At 36.9% G+C, this 25838-nt stretch overlaps 1 protein-coding gene across 1 annotated transcript in view; it reads left to right on the top strand.

Moving 5' to 3' along the window:
* The window catches only part of FYB1 (FYN binding protein 1), a 43424-nt gene extending 17895 nt beyond the window's left edge, over positions 1–25529 (top strand). Inside the window, exons 3-19 of the mRNA XM_036403237.1 lie at positions 1994–2174; positions 3794–3843; positions 5021–5040; positions 5841–5887; positions 7261–7378; positions 9625–9781; positions 12532–12676; positions 14953–14981; positions 16136–16205; positions 16715–16855; positions 17527–17558; positions 18586–18652; positions 19949–20054; positions 20369–20531; positions 23610–23643; positions 24786–24817; positions 24933–25529. Coding sequence (XP_036259130.1) covers positions 1994–2174; positions 3794–3843; positions 5021–5040; positions 5841–5887; positions 7261–7378; positions 9625–9781; positions 12532–12676; positions 14953–14981; positions 16136–16205; positions 16715–16855; positions 17527–17558; positions 18586–18652; positions 19949–20054; positions 20369–20531; positions 23610–23643; positions 24786–24817; positions 24933–24973 — 1433 coding nt within the window. The 3' untranslated portion in view covers positions 24974–25529. The remainder of the gene's footprint in view (positions 1–1993; positions 2175–3793; positions 3844–5020; positions 5041–5840; positions 5888–7260; positions 7379–9624; positions 9782–12531; positions 12677–14952; positions 14982–16135; positions 16206–16714; positions 16856–17526; positions 17559–18585; positions 18653–19948; positions 20055–20368; positions 20532–23609; positions 23644–24785; positions 24818–24932) is intronic.
* Positions 25530–25838: the final 309 nt, after the last annotated feature.

The raw sequence follows: 25838 nt of genomic DNA, 5'->3' as shown, positions 1-25838 counted from the left end.
TTGTCACTATTTTGATGTCCATCCCAATGTACAGGGTAAGAATGACTGCACTAAAACTTATCCATGCCATAAATTTATCCTACTTCTGCAACATGGACCTCAAAGCATGAAAATTCTACTTTCTCTGTTAGAAAGTGCCTTCTAACAAATGTTGCTTGCTTTTAAGCATGTTACTTACTGCCTCTTCACTATGGAAAAGAAGGGGGAGAAATATAAATTATCCCTTTCTTTGCTACCAGAGACTTAGGTATTAATTTTGTTCTACCCTAATCTTACCACATTTCCCTAAATCACCACCATTTGTTCAATATATTCAGGAATTTATGTTTTCTAGATCTCATTCTCACTATTCTCCTTTGAGTACTCTCCAGCTGACACACACTGGCCCTGCTGTAGCCTCCTCAATACTAAGAGAAAGGATTATTTCACTTAACTTTTGGGCTATATTTTTGAATAAAATGTTAAAACCATAAGTGGTACAAATTTAATCTTGACATATCTTAAATGGTAAGGATCTTCTTTTGTAATATGCATGTTCCTTAATACACAAACCACAAAAGAATTCACTTGTGTAATCATCCGTTTTGGGACTATCAGTATTTTGCCATTTTAAGTAATGGAGGAACTTAACAGGTTTAAAATGCACCATTGTTCATATATATGTTGACAAGTTGGTCTAAGCATCCACGAAGAAATATTTATCCATAATTTTTTGAGTTGTATGGTAGTACAGAGAAAAACCTTCAAGGTTTGATAATTTCACTTTGATTTCCATGTGAGATAAGGAAAGGTCAGTCCTAAAGTTACCAACTCCCCTTTTCCTGTCTATCACAAGGACAGCATTCCAGACACCCAATAAGCTAAAAATTCTTTTTCAATAGCTTCTTGCAATTTTCAGTCTTACCATTAAACTTTAGTAAATATTTGTTGTTGTTCTGTGTTTTGAGCCACTTTTTTTTCAGTGAGGTTATCATTTCCTTTACTTGACAAGATTCTAATCTGTCACAGGTGTGAACTTAAATTCTCCAGAAGACAAAGGGGTTTCTTCTCAGTTGTAACTGATTTTAACAGAACTCTGAATTTGTTTTTTCCCACTGTTCTCCTTTTCCTTGGATTTTTCTGCATTTGTCTCCATGCAGCTGGGGACAGTTCTATTTGGCTAGATTTTAATCCACTAATAATACTTCCAAAAAAAAATCATACTTCAAAAACATCATAGCATCAAAACCCTGACTTAATTTGCTAGTGTAGAATGATTTCTCTCAAAATCAACCCTCAGAGCAGTGGTTGCTATGGTTTGGTTGTGATTTGTGCAGGGAGCATGAATCCAGTACTGCACACATGCATACCAGCTCACTCATGTAATTGTGGCTTCTGTGCCTAGTGCAAAGCACCATTAGTTTTTCAGGCTACACCTGTCTGCTGAGGGTGTAGCTTTCTGTGCAGCTTTTCCACTTTTCTAATCTGAGCTTGCTAGAAAAGTCTAGAGTTTCTACAACTTATATTAAAAATGTATTTGAAGATGTTCAGAGACCTGTACCTCTCTTTGTAAAGGCCAAAATATGTTTTTGTCTCTCATCCCTTCCCTTAAAACTCTTTCTTTGAGCAAAAAAAAGTCAGCAAGACTATATCAGTGCTCATATGAAACCTTGCAGCTGGTCTTTTAAGCAAATTGTGGAATTAAATTATAATTTAGTTTTGAAACACAGGTATTAATATATTGGGTGAACTGTGCTGTTTTTGTGTCTAGTTCATGTCCTGGCAAAGACATTTTTGTGTTCTTGTGCAGGGAGAACATTTTTGAATGCAGAGTCTCCTCCTCTCTAGTGTGATAAGATAATGCAACAAAAATATCTAGAGCAGGTTCAACAAAATATACGTTGTCTAGGGTGTTTGCAGTACTGATATCTTACCCGAAAACTTCATGAAACGCAGCAAAGTTCCTTCCTCAGATGTTTGCTTGATAAATTCATTCTGTTCTGCTATATTTCAGGTCCTAAAAATGAAGGTTTGAAACAGAAAACACTTTCCTCAGCAGCACTTGCCCCACCTGATGTGATACCTCCATCACACGCCGCTGCGCCACCTCCTCCACCAGCCTTTCACCCATCCCTGCAGGTGCCAGCAGCTCCCAGTCTGCCTCCCAGAAACATCAAGCCCAGCTCTGAAACAATGTGAGTGAACATAAGGCACAAGATCTTTATTTTCTCACCTTTCTCTGCCTACCACTTTCCTCCTGGCACAAGAGTCGAAGGCTGCATGTGTTCCAGGTTTCTGAGAGAGTGGTGTCTCACACTACTTTTCTTATCCCACCCTGTACCTGGCATGTTTAGAATTAGCTTTTTGTATTAGTTTCTACCCTCCATATATTCAGTTGTTTCCCTGAATTGTCTTGTGTATAACAACAATTTGTTTTTGTCCTCGGTTGTTGAGGCTAGGGGAAGGGAACAGACTGGTTTTTTACTCCAGAACAATCCAAAAACTTTAAACACTGATAGAAAATCAGTGGCCTCAATAGCTTAAGGTTTTCCCTGAATTTTTCTGGGCAAAGAGAGTGAGGAGGGTCAGGTCTATGAGCCAATACCCCAGGAAGCAACTTTGCAACCTGGAGGAACTGAGCTCAGCACTGGTTGTGAAACTGCACTGAGGCTGTGACTTGGCCTTGTGTGATAACCCTGAGAAGCCTCTGTTGTTATGGGGCTCCTTTCTTTATCCTTCTTTGAAGAGCTGCGTACAGCTGTGGAACCTCTGCTGACAGAGTTGTAAGTACTTGAGTCCAGCATCAAAACTGACCAGAGTCAAGCTGAGCCTGAATCATGAGCTGCTTCCTGGCCAGCAGGTACTGCAAAGAACATCACCCAGCAGGCAGGAGGAGGAAGGGAGGCGTGTCCAGCTCAGCGTGTGACAGCATCAGTCCTGCCTCACAGCCGCAGTACCTGCAGCAGCCATGCTGGGTATCCTCCTCTTTACCCAGGCATAGCAGCCAAGTTTGACATCAGACACTTTTTAAATGTACCTCCAGGTGCCCTGTCTGCTCTCTCATTCCTGTGTGCCCTGTAAATTCTCCTCTCTTTTGAAAATTTGTGCCTGGATGCTGACACTTTTGCTTTCGCCTGTCTCCATGCTTTCCCCATCAAGCCAGTTTTAGAACATCCCATTCTGCTTTCAAGTCCTTTTTTTGATTACACTTCTTTGATGATAACTGTCAGCCCTTGTTTTCTTTCTGCTGTTAAAAAGCATTACGAAGTTAAATGTCTCTGATATTATTAGTTATATTCTCAATTCAATTTCCCATTTTTCTAATTTGAAAAACATTTTAAATCTAAGAGCTCTGGTGACATTTTACCTGGCCTAACCTTTACACCGTTTCTCTTGTCCCTTGTTGAGACTTTAAGCCCAACAAGTCAAAGTGTCAGAGCTATATTTAGCATTGAGAAAAAGTCTGAAATTGTACTTTTGCACCGTAAGAAGTCTGCAAAAATGGTTAAAAATCCCAACAGATTCTCTCCATTCAGTCAGCCCATCTGCTTATGATATTTTTCGTACCACACTCTCTCTGAGTGCCTTTGGCTCACTTTGATGTTTTTTACTCTAGATCAAGATAGCCCCACCTGAAACACTGAGAGAACACTTTAGAAAATCTTGTGTGTACTTAAGTAGGATATAGGGCTCAATAGACTGTTCTGGTTTTGTATAAAATAGATAATAAAAAGCACCAGAAAAATGGTTAATGAAAATGTAATCATAAAACCATCTTCATAGGTTTCACATGTTTACCTTTTCATATTTACAGAAACCTAGAAAATGAAGAAAATTATGATGACGTTGAATTTGTTTCACAGGGTAAGATGCATACATTTTATACATTTTAATTAATGGCTACTGTGAGAGGATGTAAGCATGTTGTATTTATAAGATAAAGAAAAGTTTGTTGTATTCAAGAGTGATTTGTTTACTAATTATACTGGTTCTGCCACTTTATGAAGATGGTTGTCTCATAATGGATCTACTGTTCTGTGATTAATATGATAGACTCTCAGAAACTGCACTAAATTTTTTTCTTCCCACCCCCTTATCCTCTTCTTCTATTTTTTCTTCTTTTTATCTTTCTTTTTGTTTTTGCTTGGTTAGAAATATGCTGGGACTATAAATCACCAGATTTTCAAACCTGACCAAAAATGAATGCTGCTCTTTCAGAGCTGACGTTGTGTGGTCTAGTGAAGGAGGCACTGTTTTAATACTTGATTAAAAAAAAAAAAAAAAAAAAAAAAAAAAAAAAAAAAAAAAAAAAAAAGATGGGTTGACTGTGCTTTTACTGTCACTTTGTGGTCTGAGGGCGTGAGAGGCAGTGAGTTGTACGAGGAGCAGCAGACAAGCAGATTGTGACACAAAGAATGCCCATCTGCCTTCTGACCCCTCCTTGGTGGCACTTGGTCTGTGCCAGGCACACTGTGCATCATTTAGTGTGTTAGCCATCCAGACTCACAGCACTGCAGGCTGTGCAGCTGGAGCACAACTTTCCTTACCCACCTGCCTGCAGAGTAAGGAGGAATCAGGAGATCCACAGAATATCTTTTCCTGCTGCCCAGGGCAGAGGCTGGCTTAGGAAAAGAGCTTTTGCCATACTTGTCCAGCTGTTGGGCTGGTGCAAGCAATTTCTTTGAGGTCTCTTCGGATTTATTAGGTTTTTGACAATCATAAAAGTACTGATTTTGTAAACAAATAACATAGGTAAATTCACTAACATCATTAAAGATTTTTTAAAACAAATTTTCCACTTTTAAAATACATGTGAAATATGCTGTTTGTAAATATTTTTAGTTTGCAATGTTCTGTGAAAGCAATCTAGAAAAACTGAATTTTGCATTCATACCTTCATCAAAAAACAGGAGTTTGCATAATAAAAGTTTCTAGTTAATATCACTGATGTTATAGGCAGTTTCAAATAGTTAATGCTAGAATGAATTGTTTTCTGTACAAGAAAAAAAATAAATATCCTGATTTTATTTTTTTCGTTTAGGTCATGGAAATACACAGAGGGTAAGTACTATCCGGCAACATAAACCTATCTTTTTAGCAAAAACTTACAAGTTCAGTGAAACTTCTTCCACGCATTAGACAATTACTTGCAGATTTAATCCAGTGTATTCACAGTCAGCTGTAGAAGCAATTATTTGTTGTGAAGGATAGAAATAAAATCAGAGAGAAGCAGAGTAAACTGGAACAAATTATCAAAGCTGGCTAGACCCAAAAATTGATTAAAAAAAAGAAAATGGAAAACTACATCTTCTATTATCACTGACCTTTCATTTCACTGGAATTTTCCAGAAATAATAGAAAGAATGGTTGAGGTCCATTCTGGTAATAGAATATTTCAGTTAATATTTCAGCTAATCACAGATTTTTATCAGTACGTTCAAGCACCTGGCTATATAAGTATTAAGGCAATCTCTTAGACCCTAATCTGAGTCCCATTTAGATCCTTAGCATTCCAGTTTAAATAGGACTAACCCTGACACCTTCATCATGGCAGTCCAATCATCAGCAATGATTAAGACTTTACAGAACACACTTTGCAGTTAAAACTTTGGATTAAGCAATGTGCTTCAGTGATTCTAACAATCCAAGGCTTCATAGGTATGATATTGTAAAAAAAATAGCAGAAATAAATGAATAGTATGTTTGAATAATGGAGTAACTTGTTTGGGGAAGAATAAAGGTATTTGCATTTTGCTATAAATGGTTTTTATATAGCTTGTATAAAGTTTATATAGCAGACCAAGTTTCTTCATGTCTATTCAACTGTACTTAGACCATTGAAAATGGATTCTTTTTTATAGGGTCAAGAAAGTGATGGAGAGATGTATGAAGACATTAATGACATCAGGTAGTGATTCTAAACTCTATGACCTATTGTACCTTTATTACTATCTTTTCTAATAGGTGTATTTCATCTCATATAAAAGTGCCATTCTGCTGCAGGCCCTGCCAGGGATTACTGTCTTCATTCATTTCACCTGGAGAAAGTCTGTCTCTTCACAGGTTCTTTCCCTGTTAGATCTGCCATGCCCTGGTGTGGCAGAACTCCTGCAATTAAATAATGCAGTCACTGTGATCAAGGTAACAGAACTCTGATTTCTGATCTAAGGAGTATGTCTGAACCACTGGTTGGAATTATAGCCTAGGAGGAAAAATAAGCTCAGCCCCAAGGTATTATGGTCCCAGATAGGTCTTTTGTTGTGGGGTTTTTTAAATTGCTTTTCAGATAAATATTCTTAGAACTCCTGTGAGAGGCTGGGTTGACAATTTTGGTTGCCTGGGTCAACTAGTATAGCTACAGAGACAGAATACAAGCTCTGCTGATTCTTCCTCTATTTAGACCTTTCCTTTGATGACTTTCTATACCCCAGAAATGTCTAAATCTATGGGATTTACAGTGTTACAATAGCCAAAGAAAAACTCTAATTCCCTCTGAATAAGTAATTGGTGTGGAATATTTCAGATGTACAACAATTTTCAGCAAGAATTTATTGTTGAATCCCCTTTGATTTATAGCCCAAGTGATCCTCATTTCAGACATTTTTTTAGCAATTTGAGACGACCTGTCTAGCAAAAGTATTGGGGGAAAAAAACGGGGAGTTTCACTTGAGCAGCTCCCTAGGGTTTCTAAAACACAGGTCTTCCAGCCAAATGGCAGAGCAGGAGATGTAGGTCTAATTCCATCCCAAGTTCCCAAACCCCAGTACCTTCCAGTACCCAAGGCACAGTAGTTATTGTACTCTGGTGTGAAAAAATGAGGGCAGAAGAACTGACTCTTTGTGTAGAGTGCTGGAATCGGCTGCACTCAATTTTAAAAACACTAAAACATTGCCAGTGGCATCTCAGGCTTCAGTTCAGCCTGCATCAACCACTGGTGGCCTGGGTAAATATTTAATATCTGCATCGAGTACAACACCTAGACTGCTGCCAGTTCACAAGCATGCTCAACAAAATTATCTCAGAGACATTTGGATACACACATGTGGAGGCAGATAACCTTGTCTGGTGTGTTGCCCTCATGAGGGCAGACACTGTAACTTACAAATGTAGTAAAGGGCTGCTTACTCTATCTGTTGCAGCTGCATTATGGTTTAGAATCTGTAGCTTTGATTTCACTTGGAGAAATCTTTTTTCATCACTAGCAGTTCTTTGCCACCCTTGGGTAATATAGCTCTAAGGAAGATTTTCTTCACACATTCTGTCCTGGCAATGCTCTTTCAGATCATCAAGGGGAAAAGAGAAGAAGTGGGACAAAGATGATAAGAGAAGAATGGACCAAGAGAAGAAAGAACAAAAGGAAAAAGAAAAGAAAGAGCATGAACTGAGGAAAAAGTTCAAAGTAAGCTTTTTATTTGGTAATGTGAACAAAGGTATGCAAGCAGCATTATTTAGCATTGTCGAGTCCAAAATAGACTTTTCACCTGGCTATGAAACTATTTGTTATGGTAGGTAGTTCAAACACCTGCATAAATTCTGAATAAGGGTTTAATCTACCTTTTTTGTTTGGCATATGTTTGAATGCAAGCTCTGCACTGATGGATGGCAAAGACTGTTTGCTTACAGTTTTCATTAAATTACTTTCTCACCTTTTTTCTATGTAGGAAAGCCTTAAAATCATCTGTTTTCACTTTTCTGTTTCTAATGATTTATTACTAGAATTTAATATTTCTAATTTCATTAAAAATAGCATCAAAAGCACTTAATAAAAGTGGGAATTGAATCCCATACACATAGTGTTATTTGCTTCACTGTAGTCAGATACAGAAGTATTTAGCCCTTTAAAGATTTCAAAATTGTATTGCAACACATTGCCTTGGTAGAAAGGGACTTACAGTAAATTCCAGCCTAAATGAGGAGGAGGAAAATCAGACTTGTATAGGAGAGCTACAGTCATTCTCTGGGGCTAAATTGATGAGACAATTCTTTCTGTTTTAAATCATTTTTGCATAGCTGGTGGTCAGCATGCTCTCACAGTTTACAAGTCTGCCAGTCAGTTTTTCTTAACTAATGCCCATTCACAATTCTCCATTCTGCTACTTTCAGTGTCACTGTACACAGTGGGCAGCTTTGTTTTTCTTCCTGTTATGCTCAGTACACATAAAGCCATCGTGGTTCACATCAAGGCCTGCTGTGGAGAGCCTGACATGAGTTAAGAAGCAAATATTAAAGGTACACATAGTTAATAATAATGAGTTAGCTGGTGTTTATTGGGCACCAAGTCTATTTTTTAGACCAGTCACAAGAGGTGTAGGCATTAGTGCACAGAAAGCTTTTAGCTTGTGCTCCTGCAACCATTAAGGTATTTTATTATTCTTAAACAAATATATTTTAATGCACATTTTCTTTCCCATTTATTGGCCACTTATACAGGATAGATATTCCAGAGTTAGTCTATAATTGACAAGAGCACTATGCCTCTAAAATACATATCTTAAAGTCACGAATACAAAATCCTAAAATGGCTTTTTCATAACATAATGTAAAGACCTCACAAAGTGAATCCTGGACATCAGTAAACATCTCTTGTGAGTACTTGCAGGATCATTTATAGAGTAGTATGGTAAACACAAAGCATTATGTGACAGATTCATTAGCATTAATGTTAATGAATATTTACTCATATGACTTGTATTAGGAATAGTGTGGCCAGCAGGATCAGGGATTGTCTGATTGTCCCCTGTACTTGGCACTGGTGAGGCTGCACCTTGAATCCCACATCCAGTTTTGGCCTCTTTCTCCAAGAAAGACACTGAGATGCTGGAGTGAGTCCAAAGAAGGGTGACAGAGCTGATCAAGTGTCTCAAGCACGAGTCCTGTGAGGAGCAGCTGAGGGAGCTGGGCATGTTTAGCTTGGAGAAAAGGTGGTTCAGGGGGGAACCCTGAACCTTCTTCTCACTCTACAACTGCCTGACAGGGAGTTGTAGCCAAGTGGGCATCAGTGTCTTCTCCCAAGTAACAAGGGATAGGAAAAGAGGAAATGGCCTCAAGTTGTTATAGGGAATGTTTCGTTTAAATATTAGGAAAAATTTCTTCATGAAAAGGGTTGCAAAGGATTGGAAGAGGTGCCCGGAGAAGTGGTAGAATCACTGTCCATAGAGGTATTTAGAACATCTGTAGATGTGGTGCTTAGGGACATGGTTTCGTTGAACTTGGCAGTGTTAGGTTAATGGTAGAGCTCAGTGATCTTAGAGGTCTTTTCCAACCTAAAAGATTCTATGATTCTATGAGTCATTCTGCTGGAAATAAATGGAGACACCCATTGGAATTCAATGCATCTGTTTTGTGAACTCATAAAAGGTGTCATAGGCTAATTTGTTGATTTTAATCTTAGTATTTCTGTGATTTTGCCAGTGAGTTCTTCAATTGCTCTATTGCCATGTTTCTCCCCTCTCCTTTAATCTCTGGTTTTTAATTTAAACTATGTAATTCAAGCAGGAGGAAGCCCTTCTGTTTATTTGGCAACAGTACTTTAAATGCCAATGAAACAAATAACCATCATTATCATTATTTTTTACTACTTTTTCTGAATGTCTGGGAAAGAACTCAATTTTTCCCCACCTGTAATACCTTCTGTTTCTTCTTCAGTTAACAGGGCCCATTGAAGTGCTTCATCAGGCACGAGCTTGCGTTGACCACAAGGGAGGGAGGAATGAACTGACTGTCAAACAGGGGGATAAGATTGAAATCATTCGCCTCACAGACAACCCAGAAGGAAAGTGGCTGGGCAGGATAAAAGGATGCTGTGAGTTCTCTTTCTTCATTGTGTTCCTGAATATTTTCACTACATGACAGCAAACATGTGAGCATTACACCAAGGACTAGCCCTACCATGTCTGAGTCACTGGCCACCAAAGTAAATAATTACCCCAAGTCACCCTTCCATCCTCAGCTAGTTCATAGCAGAGAGTTATTGCACACCTATAGGCACTGAAATAAGTTAGGATCAGTATGCTGGGACCTTCACTGACATACTGAGGGTGAATTCCCTGTCAGCAGCCTTCAAATAGCATCAGAACTCTGCTCCCTGCAAGTAACAAGTATTGTGGTTTTTCACGTCTTTGTATTAAACATAACATAGTGTTCTTAAAATAGAATTAGAGAATATAAGGACCTGTTTTAAGTGGTTTTTTGTTCCTATTCCTATGGAAAGTTTCTAACTGACTTCCAGGTTTTGTTTTCTCTAAAATCCTAAATGCTTCTCTTATTACGGTGTAATTACCATCAGTGGATCTTTGAGAATAAAGAGGTTGATGATCTGGCTCCTGGGTTATAAAAGGTTGATCCATAGAATCAAACAGAATTATTAAAAGCATTTGCTTGATCTTTAGGGGAACTAAAATGCCAATAAAATTAGTAAGACAGTTCACACATAGAGAACAGAGTTCTACAAAATTGTAGATGATACCAGCTGAGCAGCTTGTAGTGATAGATATATACAGATAGTAAGGAACTGAGTGTCTTTCATACAAAGAGAATCTGAGAGACCTGGGCCTGCTGAAAAGAAAATTAAGGGTATCTTATAATTGTTCATAAATACCTGGTGGGAGGATGTAAAGAAAATGGAGCCAGGCTCTTTCCAGTTACCTAGTGACTTTGCAAGAGGCAACAGGCACATACTGAAATACAAGGGTTCTATGTGAACAGCAGAAAACACTTTTTTTACTGTGAGAGTGACCAAGCAAGGGAAAATGTTGCTCAGAGAGGTGGTGGAGTCTCCATCTGTGAAGATCTTCAAAAGCTGACAGGACACAGTCCTTGCCAACTTGCTCTAATAAAGGATCATGTTTGTTTAAAGAGATTGGCCAAGATGATCTCAAGAGGCAAGTTCCAATGACAGCTTTTCCACCAAACCTTGAAGTTGTGAAAATAAGTCAATTACATTAATCATTTTGTACACAGTTGGTGAGAAGTGGGAGAAGGATATTTTCTAGTGCATGTGCAGTCCATTACTTAATTTAATTTTCATGAATTAATTCTTGCATTAGCAAAACTTGAAGCTGTACAAGGCTTCTCTTTGAAAAGTTTCAATAATGCAGACCAATTTTTTACACCAATGCTTCAGCCTTCCATGTTCACAGGCCAGGTCTTGTTTGGTGAAGACCAAACCAAAGAAGAAAATCAGTTCTTATCATTTAAGTAAGAGGAAAGATCAATGCCTTCCTCTTTGAGAGGAAACACACTAAAAGCTGCATTCACTCAGAAGAAGGAGAGTGGGGAATTTTCCATTCTCAAAAAAAATGCATGAGCATTTTCACCTTGGAGAAATCAATTTGTGCACTCTTCTGCACAGGCACTATACCTGTCAAAAATTACCCTCAGGAGAGACAGAGATCCTCGTGTCAGGTCAACTGCTCTGGTCAATGCAGCTATAGTGCATCTGCCAACCTGAAGAAATGTCAATGTACATGATCCTCCTAATGACCTGTCAGGACCTTGATGCCATGGACTGGCCTAAAATATGCCACAAGACTGCAGTGGTGTTATGAATGGTTGTGGGGGTTTAGATAAATCCTTGCCTTTTGCCCAGGCCTTTGGCACTAGGCAGTAGGGCAGTAGCTTTATTGAGGTGGCCAGCACCCCAAAACCCACTCTCATTTGCGAGTTCTTTAACAATGGCTGATTTGGTCTATTATAGAATGGCTTATTTATTTAATAGATGTAAAGCTAACAGACAAGAATGAAACCAAACTAATACTACACAGGAATAAGGACAGAAAAAGACTTCTAGTAGGTAAATACAGCATGAGGTTAAAGGCACCTCTCAATGTTACCTCTCAATGTTACCTCTCAATGCTAGTGAAGAAATAATATAACTTAGGATTCAATGTATCTTACCATCCCATTGTTGGTGGGGCACACATGGAGATCCTTTCCTTCAATCCCCAGGGAAGTAACCATGTCTCCAGACTCCGGGGAGAGGTCTTCCACACTTTCAGGGTGTGTATAGAGGGCTTGTGCCTCTGCAATAACTCATGTGTGTCTTTTATAGTTTGTAGAACAGGGTTTCTTAGTCAAGAATATTTCTTTTATCTCTTCCCACGTCAAATCTTCAGACTAAGATGTTGATTCTTAGCTGAGGCCTGAGCCCTATTAGTGCCAGACGTCCCCTTGCTGAGCCTTTCAGGCCAGGTTATCTCTCTTTATGCACCAACTCTCTGTGGTGGTCAGGGGGGGCAGATGTCCTGCCACAAGTGGTCCCAAAGCCAGCTGAGAAAAGGAGTCTGCCCCATGATTCCTGCAAGAAAATTCTTCTGCTGTAGCTGAGAAGCAAGTGAACTAAATATCAGCTGAAGAGGGCTTAACATAGGGATCTGAGATAGATCTGAAATTTTGATATTTGTATTTGTGTTGATAGATGAGGCTGCTTGGAATGAGACATTTCTTTGAAAGTTTTCAAAAATTGTAAAAAACAATTCAGTCACTGAGTCTGAACCTCTTGTTAAAATCGTGCCTTTATCATGGCCCTTAAACTGCATGGTTTCATTTATTTAGATGGATACATTAAAACAACCATGGTGGAGATTGATTATGATTCTTTAAAAAGAAAGCAAAAACCATCAACCAGAGCTGCTGTGAAACATACAGAGAGTGACCAAGAAACATATGATGATGTTGGAGAGCAGGACAGTACTAGCAGGTATGTATAAGGAATGCATGAAATGAGACAAGTGATTCACCTGGGTCAGCCTAGACAGGGCAAGTTTTCCAACAACAAACCCAGCTCTTGTCACAAAACAGCCACTTATATAAGAAATGTGTAGCTATTATATGTAGCTATTCAGACAGAGTAGCTCATATGTGGTCAGAGAAGTTTAAATGAATTCTGGAATCCAGCATCTGTAAGCACTCATACTTAGGAGGACCCCATTCTGTTGAAATAGGAGCTACTTCATGGAAATCCAAAGGAGAAAAAAGTGCAAGCCACACAGGATTACAAATCATCTGCAGGAAGTCAATTCTCTTCCCTCCATCTCTTTACTTGCTCTGTCTTTTTGGAGCCACATGCTCCCTTTTCTAAGATGCACGACTAAAAGACTCTAAAAGCAATGGGAACACTCACTGCACCAGGGAGTGTTCACCCTCATTGCCCTCATGAGCCTTAGCATGAGTCTTTAACTCTTACTATCCCTTTCGTTGTGAAGAGAAGGGACCTCCGAAATCCTGTCTAGGGTAAGCCTTCAGAAGAGAGTGCAGCTTATGAATTTAACCCTGAAAACAAGGCCTCTCAAATTGCATGAGATGGGAAGAAGTTACACTTTTTTTTTTTGCTTCATTGGAAGCTTCTTCTCTATGGAACAGTCTCCATGCATTTGCAGTGAAATACTACACTGCAGATTCTCTACTACAATGTGTCATCTATTTCCTGTCAAAAACATCTGCACCTAGAGAAGTGACATATCCAGCAGCAGATCAGACCTGCTGGCAGGGAAATACCCTAGTGGTCTTGTTGCAAGACTCATTGCTATCACACAGCCTAGCATGACAGTGGTAATTATGTTGCCAGACCTCACAGGAAATTTTGCTGCTTACATGTGATTTAACAACCCATTCTCCATTAAATGTCCTGATATGCAGAAACAGAGCCTGGGATTCAGATAAGAGATCTGCATATGGCTGTAAAGGATTTCAATATGTAGGACAACCATCTTGAAGCACTCAGCCATTACACCACCTGCTCTTACTGCTTCCCATGAGGCTCCTTAGCTTAGAGGCCTGCCTGGAATAAAAGGACCGCAGCTGGCTGGCATAGAACATCCCCATGAGCTCCAGCAGCAGCACGTGGAAAAGTCTGCCTTCAGGCTGGCATTTTTCATGCAACCAGTGTAGCTTTGTGTGTGATGTTTTTCCAGGTTGCTTGGTATCAGTTTTCCTCCCAGCACATTGGTCTCATAGCATCGTGACCTAGCCATGAGAGCCATGTTAGTTGTTCTAGGTTTCAGGTAATTTCAGCATTAGTTACTTCATTGCAGAGGTATCCTTGGCCAATCCTTTTCAGTAAGGCAAGCATTACAATTAGTCATCTCAATGCAAGGAATTTAGAAAATGCATTGCATTCAAAAGCAAACAATTGCACTGTTTGCTTACTAAAATAACAGTGTATTCCAAAGAGCTTCAAAGGATTAATGATTGGCTTAGATTCATTAAATCCTTTAAGCTGTATTTTGACGTTTTTTTCTTCTCTAGTGATTAATAGCACTCTCTGTTCAGTTCATGAGCAAGATATATATGACATATATTAATATGTTTTGAAACCACTGGAAGAATGCCATTCCAAAAAAAAGCTCTTAACCAAATAGTATTATCTCATTATCAGTAGTATTGCTAATATTCCAAAATTAATAAGTGACTAGGGGTGTTGTATTTCAGTATTTCTTGGCACAAGAGTTTAACAAGTACCTTGTTTTGATGTATAATTTTAGGTAAGGTTTTGACCTGGAAGTAATCTCAGCTACTATGAACCTCTCAGGCTTTTTTCAACTACTGTTAGACTGTTGGGCTGATATGGACTCCTTCCATATTGTTAAAAACATACACTTATACCCAGTGAAAGCTAGTTGAGCAATAAATTAACTTGTTTACCATTTCATTTCAAGAAGATCACCTCATAAGAAATGAATCTAAAGGGTCTGGATCTGCTCTGTAGTGCTTAGTCAGATTATATTTTTATTCCCATCAGGTCTGACTACATGATCTCCTGAGATCCCCTCCAACACACATTATCCTATGATTGAAAGGCATATTTCATACTTTAATTTTAAGATATCAACAGAAATATAAAATACATTCTAAATATTTTTGCCAAGGCCAAAAGCTTTAGAATTAATAATTGAAGAAGTGATGGGTGATCATGGTGTTTTCTTTTTCTGAAGGATGACTGCTTTTCTCTAAAATGTCTTTTGTTTGCTTTTCCAGTCAAAGTGGTGGCCAAGGTGGAGGTGGAAGTAAGTTCTATTTACGTGTTTGGGGGGAGTTTTTTTCTGTGTATTTCTTACTCTCACATTCTGACTTCTGCAGCTTCCACATAATGCAGTAATTATCCATAAGTAAGTTAAATGTCAGCTAACAGGCAACAAATAAGGAAGGGTAGTGACCAACTAAACTTCCCTGCCACCTATGGGAACTTGAGTGAGACAGAATGTTTGTTTCCAGATACTGTGAATCACCAGCATGCCAGATGATCAAACTTTAACTTTTTACTTGTGTGTGAAGGCAAATCATCCCACAAAACAGCACAGATGTAACTGGAGAAATATTAACATGAGGAAGATGTTTTGTACAGGAGAAATCCAGTTCTGAAATAGCCAGCACTATTATAAATTAAAGCTTCATTTTGCTGACAGAGTTAAAGGGAACTTCGATTGAAGCAGCACACCAGAGGCCCAACTGCAGCAGCTTCACGCTGACAAGCTGACACATTCAAACCCAGTTTTCCCTTTGTTAGCATATATATTTATGTAGCATTCTCTGTTAATCACAAGAGCACAGCTCATCTTCTCAGCTTCAAGTTTAGATTCTGGTCATGGCAGAAGCATCCCCTGGCAAGTACTACTGAAGGAAGCATCTGCCAGCCAAGTACAGATTTCAGTGCCTAGAATTGGACATGCAAACCAAGGTAACCCTCCACTGAAAGAGGTGGGGCACAAAGGTCAAAACTGAGTCCAAAATGGGGAGTTTACATTGCTCTTGTCTCTGACTTCTTTGGATGAAAACAAGATGTCAGCTGCTGACAGTGTTAGTCCAACATGTTCAATCATCACTTGTGTCATGCATGAAAACTTAAAACTCATCATAAGGTCTGGGCCAAAATTAGCCATTTAGAATTTCATTGACTGCAGTGTAGAAGCATTTGTTTTCAGTATGCATGCTCTTGTGATTGGCAGTGCCACATTTAAATGCTGCAGATGGCATTCTAAATTGGAATAAGTCTAAATTTCTGTATCAATAAAGGGTCTGGGCCAGTTTACAGAAAGATTCAATTTGCAAAGATATTGTATAAACTGCACACACATCTGATTCAGTAAAGAAGCCTATTATTAATACTTTATTCAGCAACATGAAAAATAATTGCATTAACTCACTATTTGATCTGTTAAAGACATGTTCCCATCTCCTCCTTCTGATCAAGACATTTATGATGGAATTGATGACGAAGATGCTATAGCTAGGTATGTTTTTATATATTTTAAATAATTTGCTTCTTTGACAGAATGTTTTTAGTGGTTTTGAATCAAGCATAAAAATTAGCAGGTATTGGGATGATCAGCAAGTTGGTATACATCAAAATGGCTATGTGAAGCTAGAGAAAAGGGTTCTTCAGTCTTTTGAAGAAGTTTTGTTCTGTAATTTTGATATATCAGCAAAAGCAGTTTGCAATCATGAAAATCTCCCAACTAGACAGAATAGGTCTGAAATCAGAATAACAGACTAAAATTCTAGGTTGCTGAGTAACAACATGAAAACAGTAAGCCACTAGATTAATATCTATACTACAAATACATCTCTGTAGCCACAAGTGGCCTAACATAAATATTTCTAGTTTAGCATGTTAGCATTTGGGTAAGTAACTTCACTTCAGGAATTAAAGATAATTATGTGCATCAATGGAGAATTTTACTGGGCCTTTTGAGAAGAACATTACATTTTACATTGTGATAATCACATGCATACTCCAAAGGTCTGTATCGCAGGATGAAGATAAGAATGGTATCTGGCCCTGGGGAATCTTGAAGAGACTAAAGGTCAAAGATGGCAAAAAGAAAAGTGTACGAGAAAAAACAGCCAAAGTCAATGAGGCAGAAGAAAATGAAAATTTGTTGTAAGAGTCTGCCAGGAAATCAAAGTGCACATTAACTAATTCTAATAAAGCATTGATCACATGCTACTAACATGTCCTCACAGCAGCCTAATGAATCATGCATCAAATTGCAGCTCAGGATGATACTTTTCTGCAAAAACACTGAGCTTTCTTTTCACCTGCATAATTATTCTCTTAACAAGCTGTATTTGTTGCAAAAGTCTGGTAATCAAAATATGCTGAATTCTTTTTTTTGGTGAAAAGCACCAGAATAATCTATCATCTTTGTGCCACTTGTCATGTAAATTTGCTGCATACTCAGTTAAAATTTACTTTTCTCACCAGTACAATGTAGCTGAGATGAACTGGTAAATCTAGGCCCGATTATCAAAATTTTAGGAATAATACATCAAACAGAAAAATGCAAAGATTGTATTCTATCCATCTTACCTAGAGAATAAATCAGCAGGTGGTGTTTCTGCCACATTCTTCAGTCATTTGGTTCTGAACCAGTTTACTTTAAATCAGTATAAAAATATATTTAGTCCTTAAGTATTGCTGGTATTAGTGGCACTTCAAAATATCCGGATATTACTTTAAACCCTTCTGTTGCAAGTTTTTTAGATTATTTAGGTTACAAAAAAGGCTATTAATGTGATATAGATACTTAATGAGCTTTTTTTTCCCCACAGCATGCCTTCTTCAACAAAGCAGTCTGGAAAAGGTAATTAATAGCCTATTGTTCAGTCTCCATATTGATTCCTGATTCTTTTCTGTATACATTTCTCTGTATCGTGCTAGTCACAAAAATACATCCAAGGAAGGAAACAGGACTTCCTATTGCTTACCCAGTTCCAGTAAACAAATTTCAAATATTGTGTCTGATCCAGCTGCAGACAAGGAGATACATATACATTGCAAGCTCCCTGGTAAACAATTTAATGTATTTAATGTGATTTTTCTACCTGAGATTTGCACTAGTCCATTTTATTTGGCATTAAATAGGAACAGATACACCTGGAAATAAGCACTCAGTGAAAAACCTCAAAATTTAAGAGAAATTATTTGTTCAATTTTTATCACTTGCAGTGCCTCTGTAAAAGAACATATAAGCATCAACTCAGTTATGAAATAAAAAGGAAGTTCTTCAAATTTTTGAGTCTGCTTCCAGAACTGAGTTCTAAACCTTCTATATCCTGATGATTTCTCTAGCCATTGGTTTGATGAGTCAAACAATTGCTTTCCCTCTACAGACATACTGAACATGATTGAAAAAGTTTTCTTGGGCTAAGAATTCTCTTCACTGCTTTGACATTGCAAGATGGCCTAAAAACTAACATACCCATGATTCATTCATATCCACTTCTAAGCAATGTTGCATTGACCAGGGTGCTATAGAAGTTATTGAATGTGCATTAAAATCAAACTCAGAAAATATATTTTAGTGCAATACAGTGGGAATTTGATTAATTAAAATGAAAATTAAAGGCTATATCATGTGCCAAAACTTGCTTTGGTTTCAGAAGATTCAAATTTCTGTGAATATCTGTTAGGAATAAAGACTCTTAATCTGAAAAGGCTGGGTAGTGTTGCACAGGTTGTGCAAAACAGAACCCAGAGTTACCATAGACTGTAAATGGCTACAGTACTTGCCATAATTTCTTATCAATTTCACTACATTGTAGCACAATGTATTCACTTCTCATTTTTCACATAATAATGTTCCATTCTTTTGAACACTATTGTTTCAGATTATGGAGACAATGTTTATGATGATGTAGATTCTTCAGACTTCCCTGCTCCACCACCTGATTCCAGGTAAGTGAAAATATTACTTCCCTGATTAGAAATCTAATACACAGAGAGACATTTTTAAAGTATATACCACAGGCAGATTGCTACTAATATCTGCTTTATTTGCTGTTGTCAGGTTTTCTAGTTCTCATAAACCTACTGCTGATAATGGCAGTTAAATGCTTTTTCCATTACAGATTGAAATAATAATTAGACTACAGAATAAGTAAGCATTTTTTGCATCTCAACATAGTCAGTCCCTGATGGAAAAGAGGTAGAAAAATATGCATGGGCTAAAGGAACTTAATTATAGATTGTAGTTCTTTTTCTATCAGAATCAGGGGACTGTTAGGATAGATACTTTATCTCAGCTGCTGAAGTATTTTAAGAGAAAAGGACCCAGTGCTCCTGTTTAAAGTATGAAACATATTTGGAGGTATAAGTTCAGCTTGAAAAACTTTTATCCTGAACCAGAAAATTTTGGTCATCTCTGGAGCACATTGTTATGGGCACAGTTGCATCAGTGAGGATGACTGGGACATGTCACATCCTGTTGTCTCTTACTCCACTCAGGTGGAACGACAGTGCACTACAATAATGTAGTCTGGGGATACAAAAAGAGAGAGATCTCTTTGGACTGTGTATCCAAAGGAAAATATGTGGTCCTTCTAAGCTAAATCTAGGGTAGGTCAGACACACACACACATCATCAATAAAACTGTCATTCTGCCAACATCAGCAAGGATCAAAAAGTAGAGTCTGCCTTTACATTCCCAGGTGCATCATCAGAAAGGGCAGTTAGGGCATGAAACCCTTCCACAGTCTTTGGCAAAAGTCAGTGCTACCAGGGAGGTGCAAAAAAAAACCAGAACTTGAAACAGACCATGTAATGCAGATTCCCTGGTGTAGCAAAGTCTGCAGGCACATAGGACTAGCACACACAAGGCTAAGATGTTCCAGCTGCCTCCACAGCCGGACTGTGACATGTAATTCAGCTTATTGCCCAAAGGTGCACAGTCTTCACAAAAACTGCTCCTTACTGAGAGATTCTAAAGTGTCTTAGGAGATGGATACTTAAAATTCATTTTTGATATTCACTTATGTGATAGCTGTACAGATATCAGAGAGAAGTAGGAAAGACAGCCCCAACTTTTTAACTTATTTTGAAGTCAAGTCTGTATTGTATTCTCACTATTAGTTTTTCAGAGCAACAAAAATGTGATAAAGACACATGAAGGAAAATGCATTTTCATCAAAATTATCAGAAAGCATGCCAATGCCTCTGATGTATTTCTAATTTTGTTTTACCTCTTGTTTTAGTTCATCAAAATCAGGAAGCTTTGGAAAACCTAAGTCAGATGAAACAGATGCACAAAAGCTCAAGAAGATGGAAAAAGAAGAGAAAGAGTTCAGAAGAAAGTTCAGAGTAAGTTTTGTCCAAAGTGTTTTCTTTATATAAAATATAAAAACAAAGTATCTGTATAGTGTCTTCTATTTTGTTCCCCTTAACTTGCTTTTGAAAGGGAAAGTATTACTACATGTATAAATAGTGATCTGAGCATCTCTAAGTCTAAATGGCAAGTATGGGCATGTACACATATTGCAGCATATACAAATATTTGTTAGTTTCCAAAACTTTAGTAATAAATTTTATTACTAAATAACTATTAATGGCAATATTAATGGAAAAGCATTAATGGGTTTTAACCATGTTTTGGGGATGTTTTTTCTCCTTTTCAGTTTGATGGTGAAATAAAAGTTCTTTACTCTACAACCACCGTCCAGGATTTATCGCAGAAAAGATGGCGATATAAAGACTTGCAAATTAAACCAGGGGAATGTCTTGACATTATTGAAAGTACAGATGATACCAAGGTCCTCTGCAGGAATGAAGAAGGAAAATGTAAGTTTTGTTTAAAAACTGTTGTACATATCAAATTGTCAGAGAGTGGTTGAGTAGGATGTGTAAAACCTCTCTTCCCTGGTTTACTGAGGTTTACCTTGCCTGGTGGTTGACAAGAGGCAGATTGTTGTTATCTCATTACTGTGTTTCAACACTGGCTTGCCTTAAAAAAATCCAAACCACTTCCAATGGACAAGATATACTAAGTATTAGAAAAAAAGGACCATTTTTTGTGGAAAAGTTTTCCTTTGCAGCTATGATCAGCAGATGTTTTTCTTGCTTCTGTCTCTCCCCCTATGCCAAAAGGAGAGTAGCTATGATAGCCCACTAAATCTAGTAAAAGTAAAGTCCTTGCTGCCCCTCTGGATAGCACTCGCCCATTGATTGCAGCCAAGAGAAAATCAATAACAATATTCTTACTTTGGAAGAGATGCAGTTTAATCTTTTCAACAGGCTGGGGGGAACATTGCTTTGGAGTTTTCCCCCCAGCTCCCAGCTAATCCAAGGCATATGTCCTTGCTGGCATGTCTGCTTGTTCTGGGAGCTGCACGAGGCCTTTTAGTGTTTCTTTGAAATCCTTGGCCAGGGTTTGCACTGGCAGAAATTTTTGAATTTTTGGAGAAGTCCGAAACCATCTCCTGATGGTTTCAATTTCTTAATGAGCTTCTGTTACAACACTTTCCAAATCTCCTAGTGAAAATTCACTTTGTTCTGGAACAGCCTGCTTTCAAAGTAGCAGCATCCTCCTGCTCACCTTTCTTTTTTACCTCTGACCTATGTAGAAGACAGTCCAATGCTATAAACCTCTGAAGAGGATTCAGCCACCTTCCTTTTATTTTTTCCCTCCTGTACTCAACTGTTACAGTCTGGAGTACAGCCTTCTTCCTGGCAGGCCTGCAGGGAGAGGAAGAATTTCTTGCATAACAACACATATGTTTTTCAAAATATGGATTGCACTGGTAGAGCCACTTCCCAAAAAAAACAGCTTTCAAAGCTGCATTTTTTTGAATCAAGCTAATAACAAAGTAGAAAGTAGTTCATGCTGGCTGTTTTCCTCTCATAGTCTTCAAAGCCTTTCAAATAATGACAAGAGCTACTGCTTTGCTATGCAAAAAAGAGCAAAACAAATAAAAATATCCTCCCTGAAAACCTCTAAATAGATCCCAGTCAATTTACACATTATTTAGCAAAGTTTGAATCCTACTTTAGTTAAGTCCATGACAGTTTTGTTTATTTGCTCTAGTTGTTCTAGTTCCTCGAATCTTAAAGCTATGATTTTACCTTCTGAAGGCCAGGTAGACTGAAAATCCACAACTAAAGATAGTTTTTTTTATTTTCTTGCACATGAATTCTTTGATTTAATCATTAACTTATGAAGCCCTTCCATAGTTTCAAGCCAACAATTAAACAAAACCACAATTTATATTTCAATGTGTTCTCACCTCTTTAAGCAAGGGTTGGTGATCTTAGGAACATACTCTGCTATGGCTTATTTTAAATGTTATGAAATTATTTGAAATGTCAGAAGTGAAACAAGGAACTGCTTTTCATCTACGTCTCAAATTCCTTCTTGGTCTGAACTCACACATATTGAAATACACAAAAGCTTTCAATTCAGCTTTGTAGATTTTGCCAAATCATTAGGACATAAATAGACTTCAGTGGCCTGAAGTTTAATTTTTGACCTCTCTGAGCTCCCTTTACATTGTCAGTGAGCAGCTGGCACAATGTGTTAGAGCTTTCAGTGCTTGCTATGTAATCAACATGGAGTGTGCCGGCCTGCTGGCTTCTTCCTTATTTGGAAGCACCATAAAAAGTAAATTATTTAGAAACTGAAACTTTGGACATGTAACTTACGATTAGTAAATCTGAAAGAGTGTCAAACCAGTAGGCCTTGTATCTCCCACATATTTGAGGGCTAGTAATCATCAGAAGAACCTAGATAATGCTTTGCAATGGTAGAAGCTCTGTCACATGCAGATGATTTCCAAGAACACTGTGTTTGTATGCCATGACTATGAGCAAAGAAACTTTGCTTTCATATATTTCACTTGAGAAAATTATATTAACAAACAGAGAAGCTTAGATTAGCCAAATGATTTTGAATTATTTCCTGGAGACTTCAAAAATCATGGAAAATATTGGACTGTCCTATAAAGAATTTTGAAAAGACAATGATTTTTAAAAAAAAATCAAAAAATCAATTTCTATGTCTTTATTCCCGAAAATAAAAAGTGGGGAAAGACAACTGAGCTAAGATATCCTGAATAGACACTGCTAATGATTAAAAGAAGGAAATTTGCTTAGTAATTTTAAATACAAGACAAGATCACATTTATTCTTTAGAACTCTCCTAATTTCTTACCAGCTTACTAGTGTTTACCTATAAACATGTAATTACTGTTCTAGCTCTCTCTTTTTTTGTATTCATTATACCAATTGAAGATTATTTTAGTAGATATCTTTCACCAAAGACAGGAAGTATTTTTTGAAAAAAATTATATACATTAAAAAAGAATATATGTAATTTTATCTGATTTCATTAGTAATGCACCAGATTAATAGAATTATAGTCAGCTTTTCTAAGGTATTTCCATTATTGGTCTTATTAATGTTACAGTTTAAATTTTAAACAGTTACACATAATGATATTTAATTGGAGTACACATCCTGAAATACATATTTTTTTCTTATATGAAACTCTAAATATTTCTGTTACTTAATATTACTGCAAATATTATGATGTTGTTATTACTATACTGATTTTTGTGCTATAGTTTTTGTTAATAACTGTTGTTTCACATCTCTCTTATGCAACCAAGAAACTGAAATAGAAGATGAAAACCTAATCTTGCATAACCTCTATTACTATTTAAGTAGGCAAATAAGAATAAGCAAAACATTGCACCTAGCAAAATCTTCATCAACTGGGTGCCCACTGTACATTGTTTTCCATCTATTATGTCTTTCTGTCTGAAGTATATAAAAGAGAAAAATTGCATTTCATTATTGCTAGCAACAGAGGTAATAATGAGTATTTCAATTTAACTTGAATACATCTATATTTCATTTTTACAGATGGCTACGTTCTGAGAAGTAATTTAGTTCAAAAGTAAGTATAAAGTGATCATTTTGAAAAATTTGTTGTAACACTTAATTTTGTTCTAAATGGTCTAGTAAAAAAAGTGAAATATAATTATTTTAGTCTATCATTCTAAACTTGAAAGTTGAATTATTTTTAAGGAGTTAGGGTTTGTCAAAAATTAATCACATACATACATGCAGGAAATTTACCAGAGCTTCATTCCTCATTGCTTAACCATAAACCCTAGTTAAACCTTGAAAAAAAATCACATAAATTAAGCATTATTGGTACTAGACTCTATTACTGAACAGCAAGTTAATGTTGTTAGGTGTATTGATGCCTTTTTCAAATGTTTAATTAAAATGGACCAAATTTTCTTCAGGTTTGTTTGTACTTCAGTCTTAGTGGGATAGAGATTTGGCTCAATATTGCTACAAGTAATTGCATGGAGCTCAGCATTTTGGTTCTAATCCAAAACTCTTGTCAGACAAAGCCTCTCCATTTCCTTCAAGAGGCTTTTCATATTAGACCCTTAAATATCAAATCAGATGTCATTTTTAGAATTGCCACATTTAGAATTTAGAGGCAATTAACGCTCACACACATATTTGAATTATATGTATAAAGAGTTTTACTGTCTTTCATGGGCCTGTCCATGTATCTAAGTCACATATTTGAAAATTCCTACTCATGGAGCATGTATTTTTAATAGACATTATCTAAATTCATTACCTAAAAAGTAGCACCTCCAAAACTATTATGTAATTTCTGAGTAAAGAAACAAAAATAATTTAAAGGGCACAGTGATTGGGTTTTTTTAGTTCAATTTCTCTGGTAACTAATTTTTTAAAAAATAATTAGGTATTTAATTTCTTTATGGAAATAACTCTATGAGAATATCTATGTAAAAATCCAATGAATAAAACCAACTTTTAATAAGGCAACCTTTCATGTTAGAAAGAAATGTATCAAAGTCTACTCTTCCCTGAAAATATTTTGACCTGACCATCTTACTCACCATTGTTCTGTTACCACAAAGGTTGTATTAGGAAGTTAATTATTTGATAGATTGCCTGCACCATGCTGTATTTTTTAATACGTTAATTTTAATACATTAATTTCTGATGTCTCAACTTTTAAATATACTATTTGTCATTTTTAACTTACAGTGATGGAGAGATTTATGACGACATTGGTGACGGTATGTTGAATATTTCGAACAATACTTCATTTATATTCAATTACAATAAATAACTTTATCTTTGTGTTGAAGTACTATACAATATTAATAGTTTTGCATTTTATTTCCATTTCAGATTGCATCTATGATAATGACTCTGATGCTGCATGCTCTTGAAATAACAACTTCATGGAAGATCAAACTCCAGTTTGGAATCCCACTTGTGAAAGCAAGAAGAATCACAAATGCTGATTGCAAGTTAATTGGTGTCTCTTTTAAATGTACAATTAACATTTTTTGGGATTTCAGCCTTTTGTCCTTCAATGCTTTGTATTCCCATTTATCTCAGCATTTAAAATTGAGGGAATATAAGCAAAAGTTAGGGTTATAATTTTTCACTTCCTTTCCACATTTCTTACAGTCCACGTAGAAATACATCTATAATTATCTATTCCCAAAGAGGCCAGTTCACATCTGTGAAGGGTCTAGAGGGAAAAAGTCCCTGGCAACAGGTTTTACTCTGGCTTTCATCTATTAAGCATCAAAGACAGCCACTCTGGGTAGAACAGTATTCTGATAAAAAAAAAAATGATGACAACATCCTGTTGTGAAAAGAAGAATTCAAAAGTGGGCATCAGAGAAGACAATACATCACTGACCTGTCATTCCAACTGCAATAGTGTTAGCTACACTGACATATGCAGCCATGTTCCATTATTTCAAAAGTCTGTTTTTCCATGTTGTACTAATGATAGAATATCATTCTCTAAGATTTTTCTGAAGTCTGCTTTAGAGTATAGTGTTCTACTTTGTGCTGTAGTGTTGCTCAAAATATACTCAGAACTCAGGTTAAGATTTAATTTCTGTTTAGTTTGAAGATAAGTTGTCACTATAGCAATATAGATATTATAAGCTATAAACTGATGATAAACAGTTTGGAAATTACTTCTAGACTAAATATATAGGTATATTTATCACTCTATTTTGATAATGCCCTTTTTTTCAAAGTATTGTAGTTTACTACTAGATTTGGCTAAGAAAG

This window comes from Molothrus ater, chromosome Z (assembly GCF_012460135.2).
Source record: "Molothrus ater isolate BHLD 08-10-18 breed brown headed cowbird chromosome Z, BPBGC_Mater_1.1, whole genome shotgun sequence".
Lineage (NCBI taxonomy): Eukaryota > Metazoa > Chordata > Aves > Passeriformes > Icteridae > Molothrus > Molothrus ater.
The sequence above is the reverse complement of the archived record's forward strand: the minus strand, read 5'-3'. Positions and strand labels throughout refer to the sequence as shown.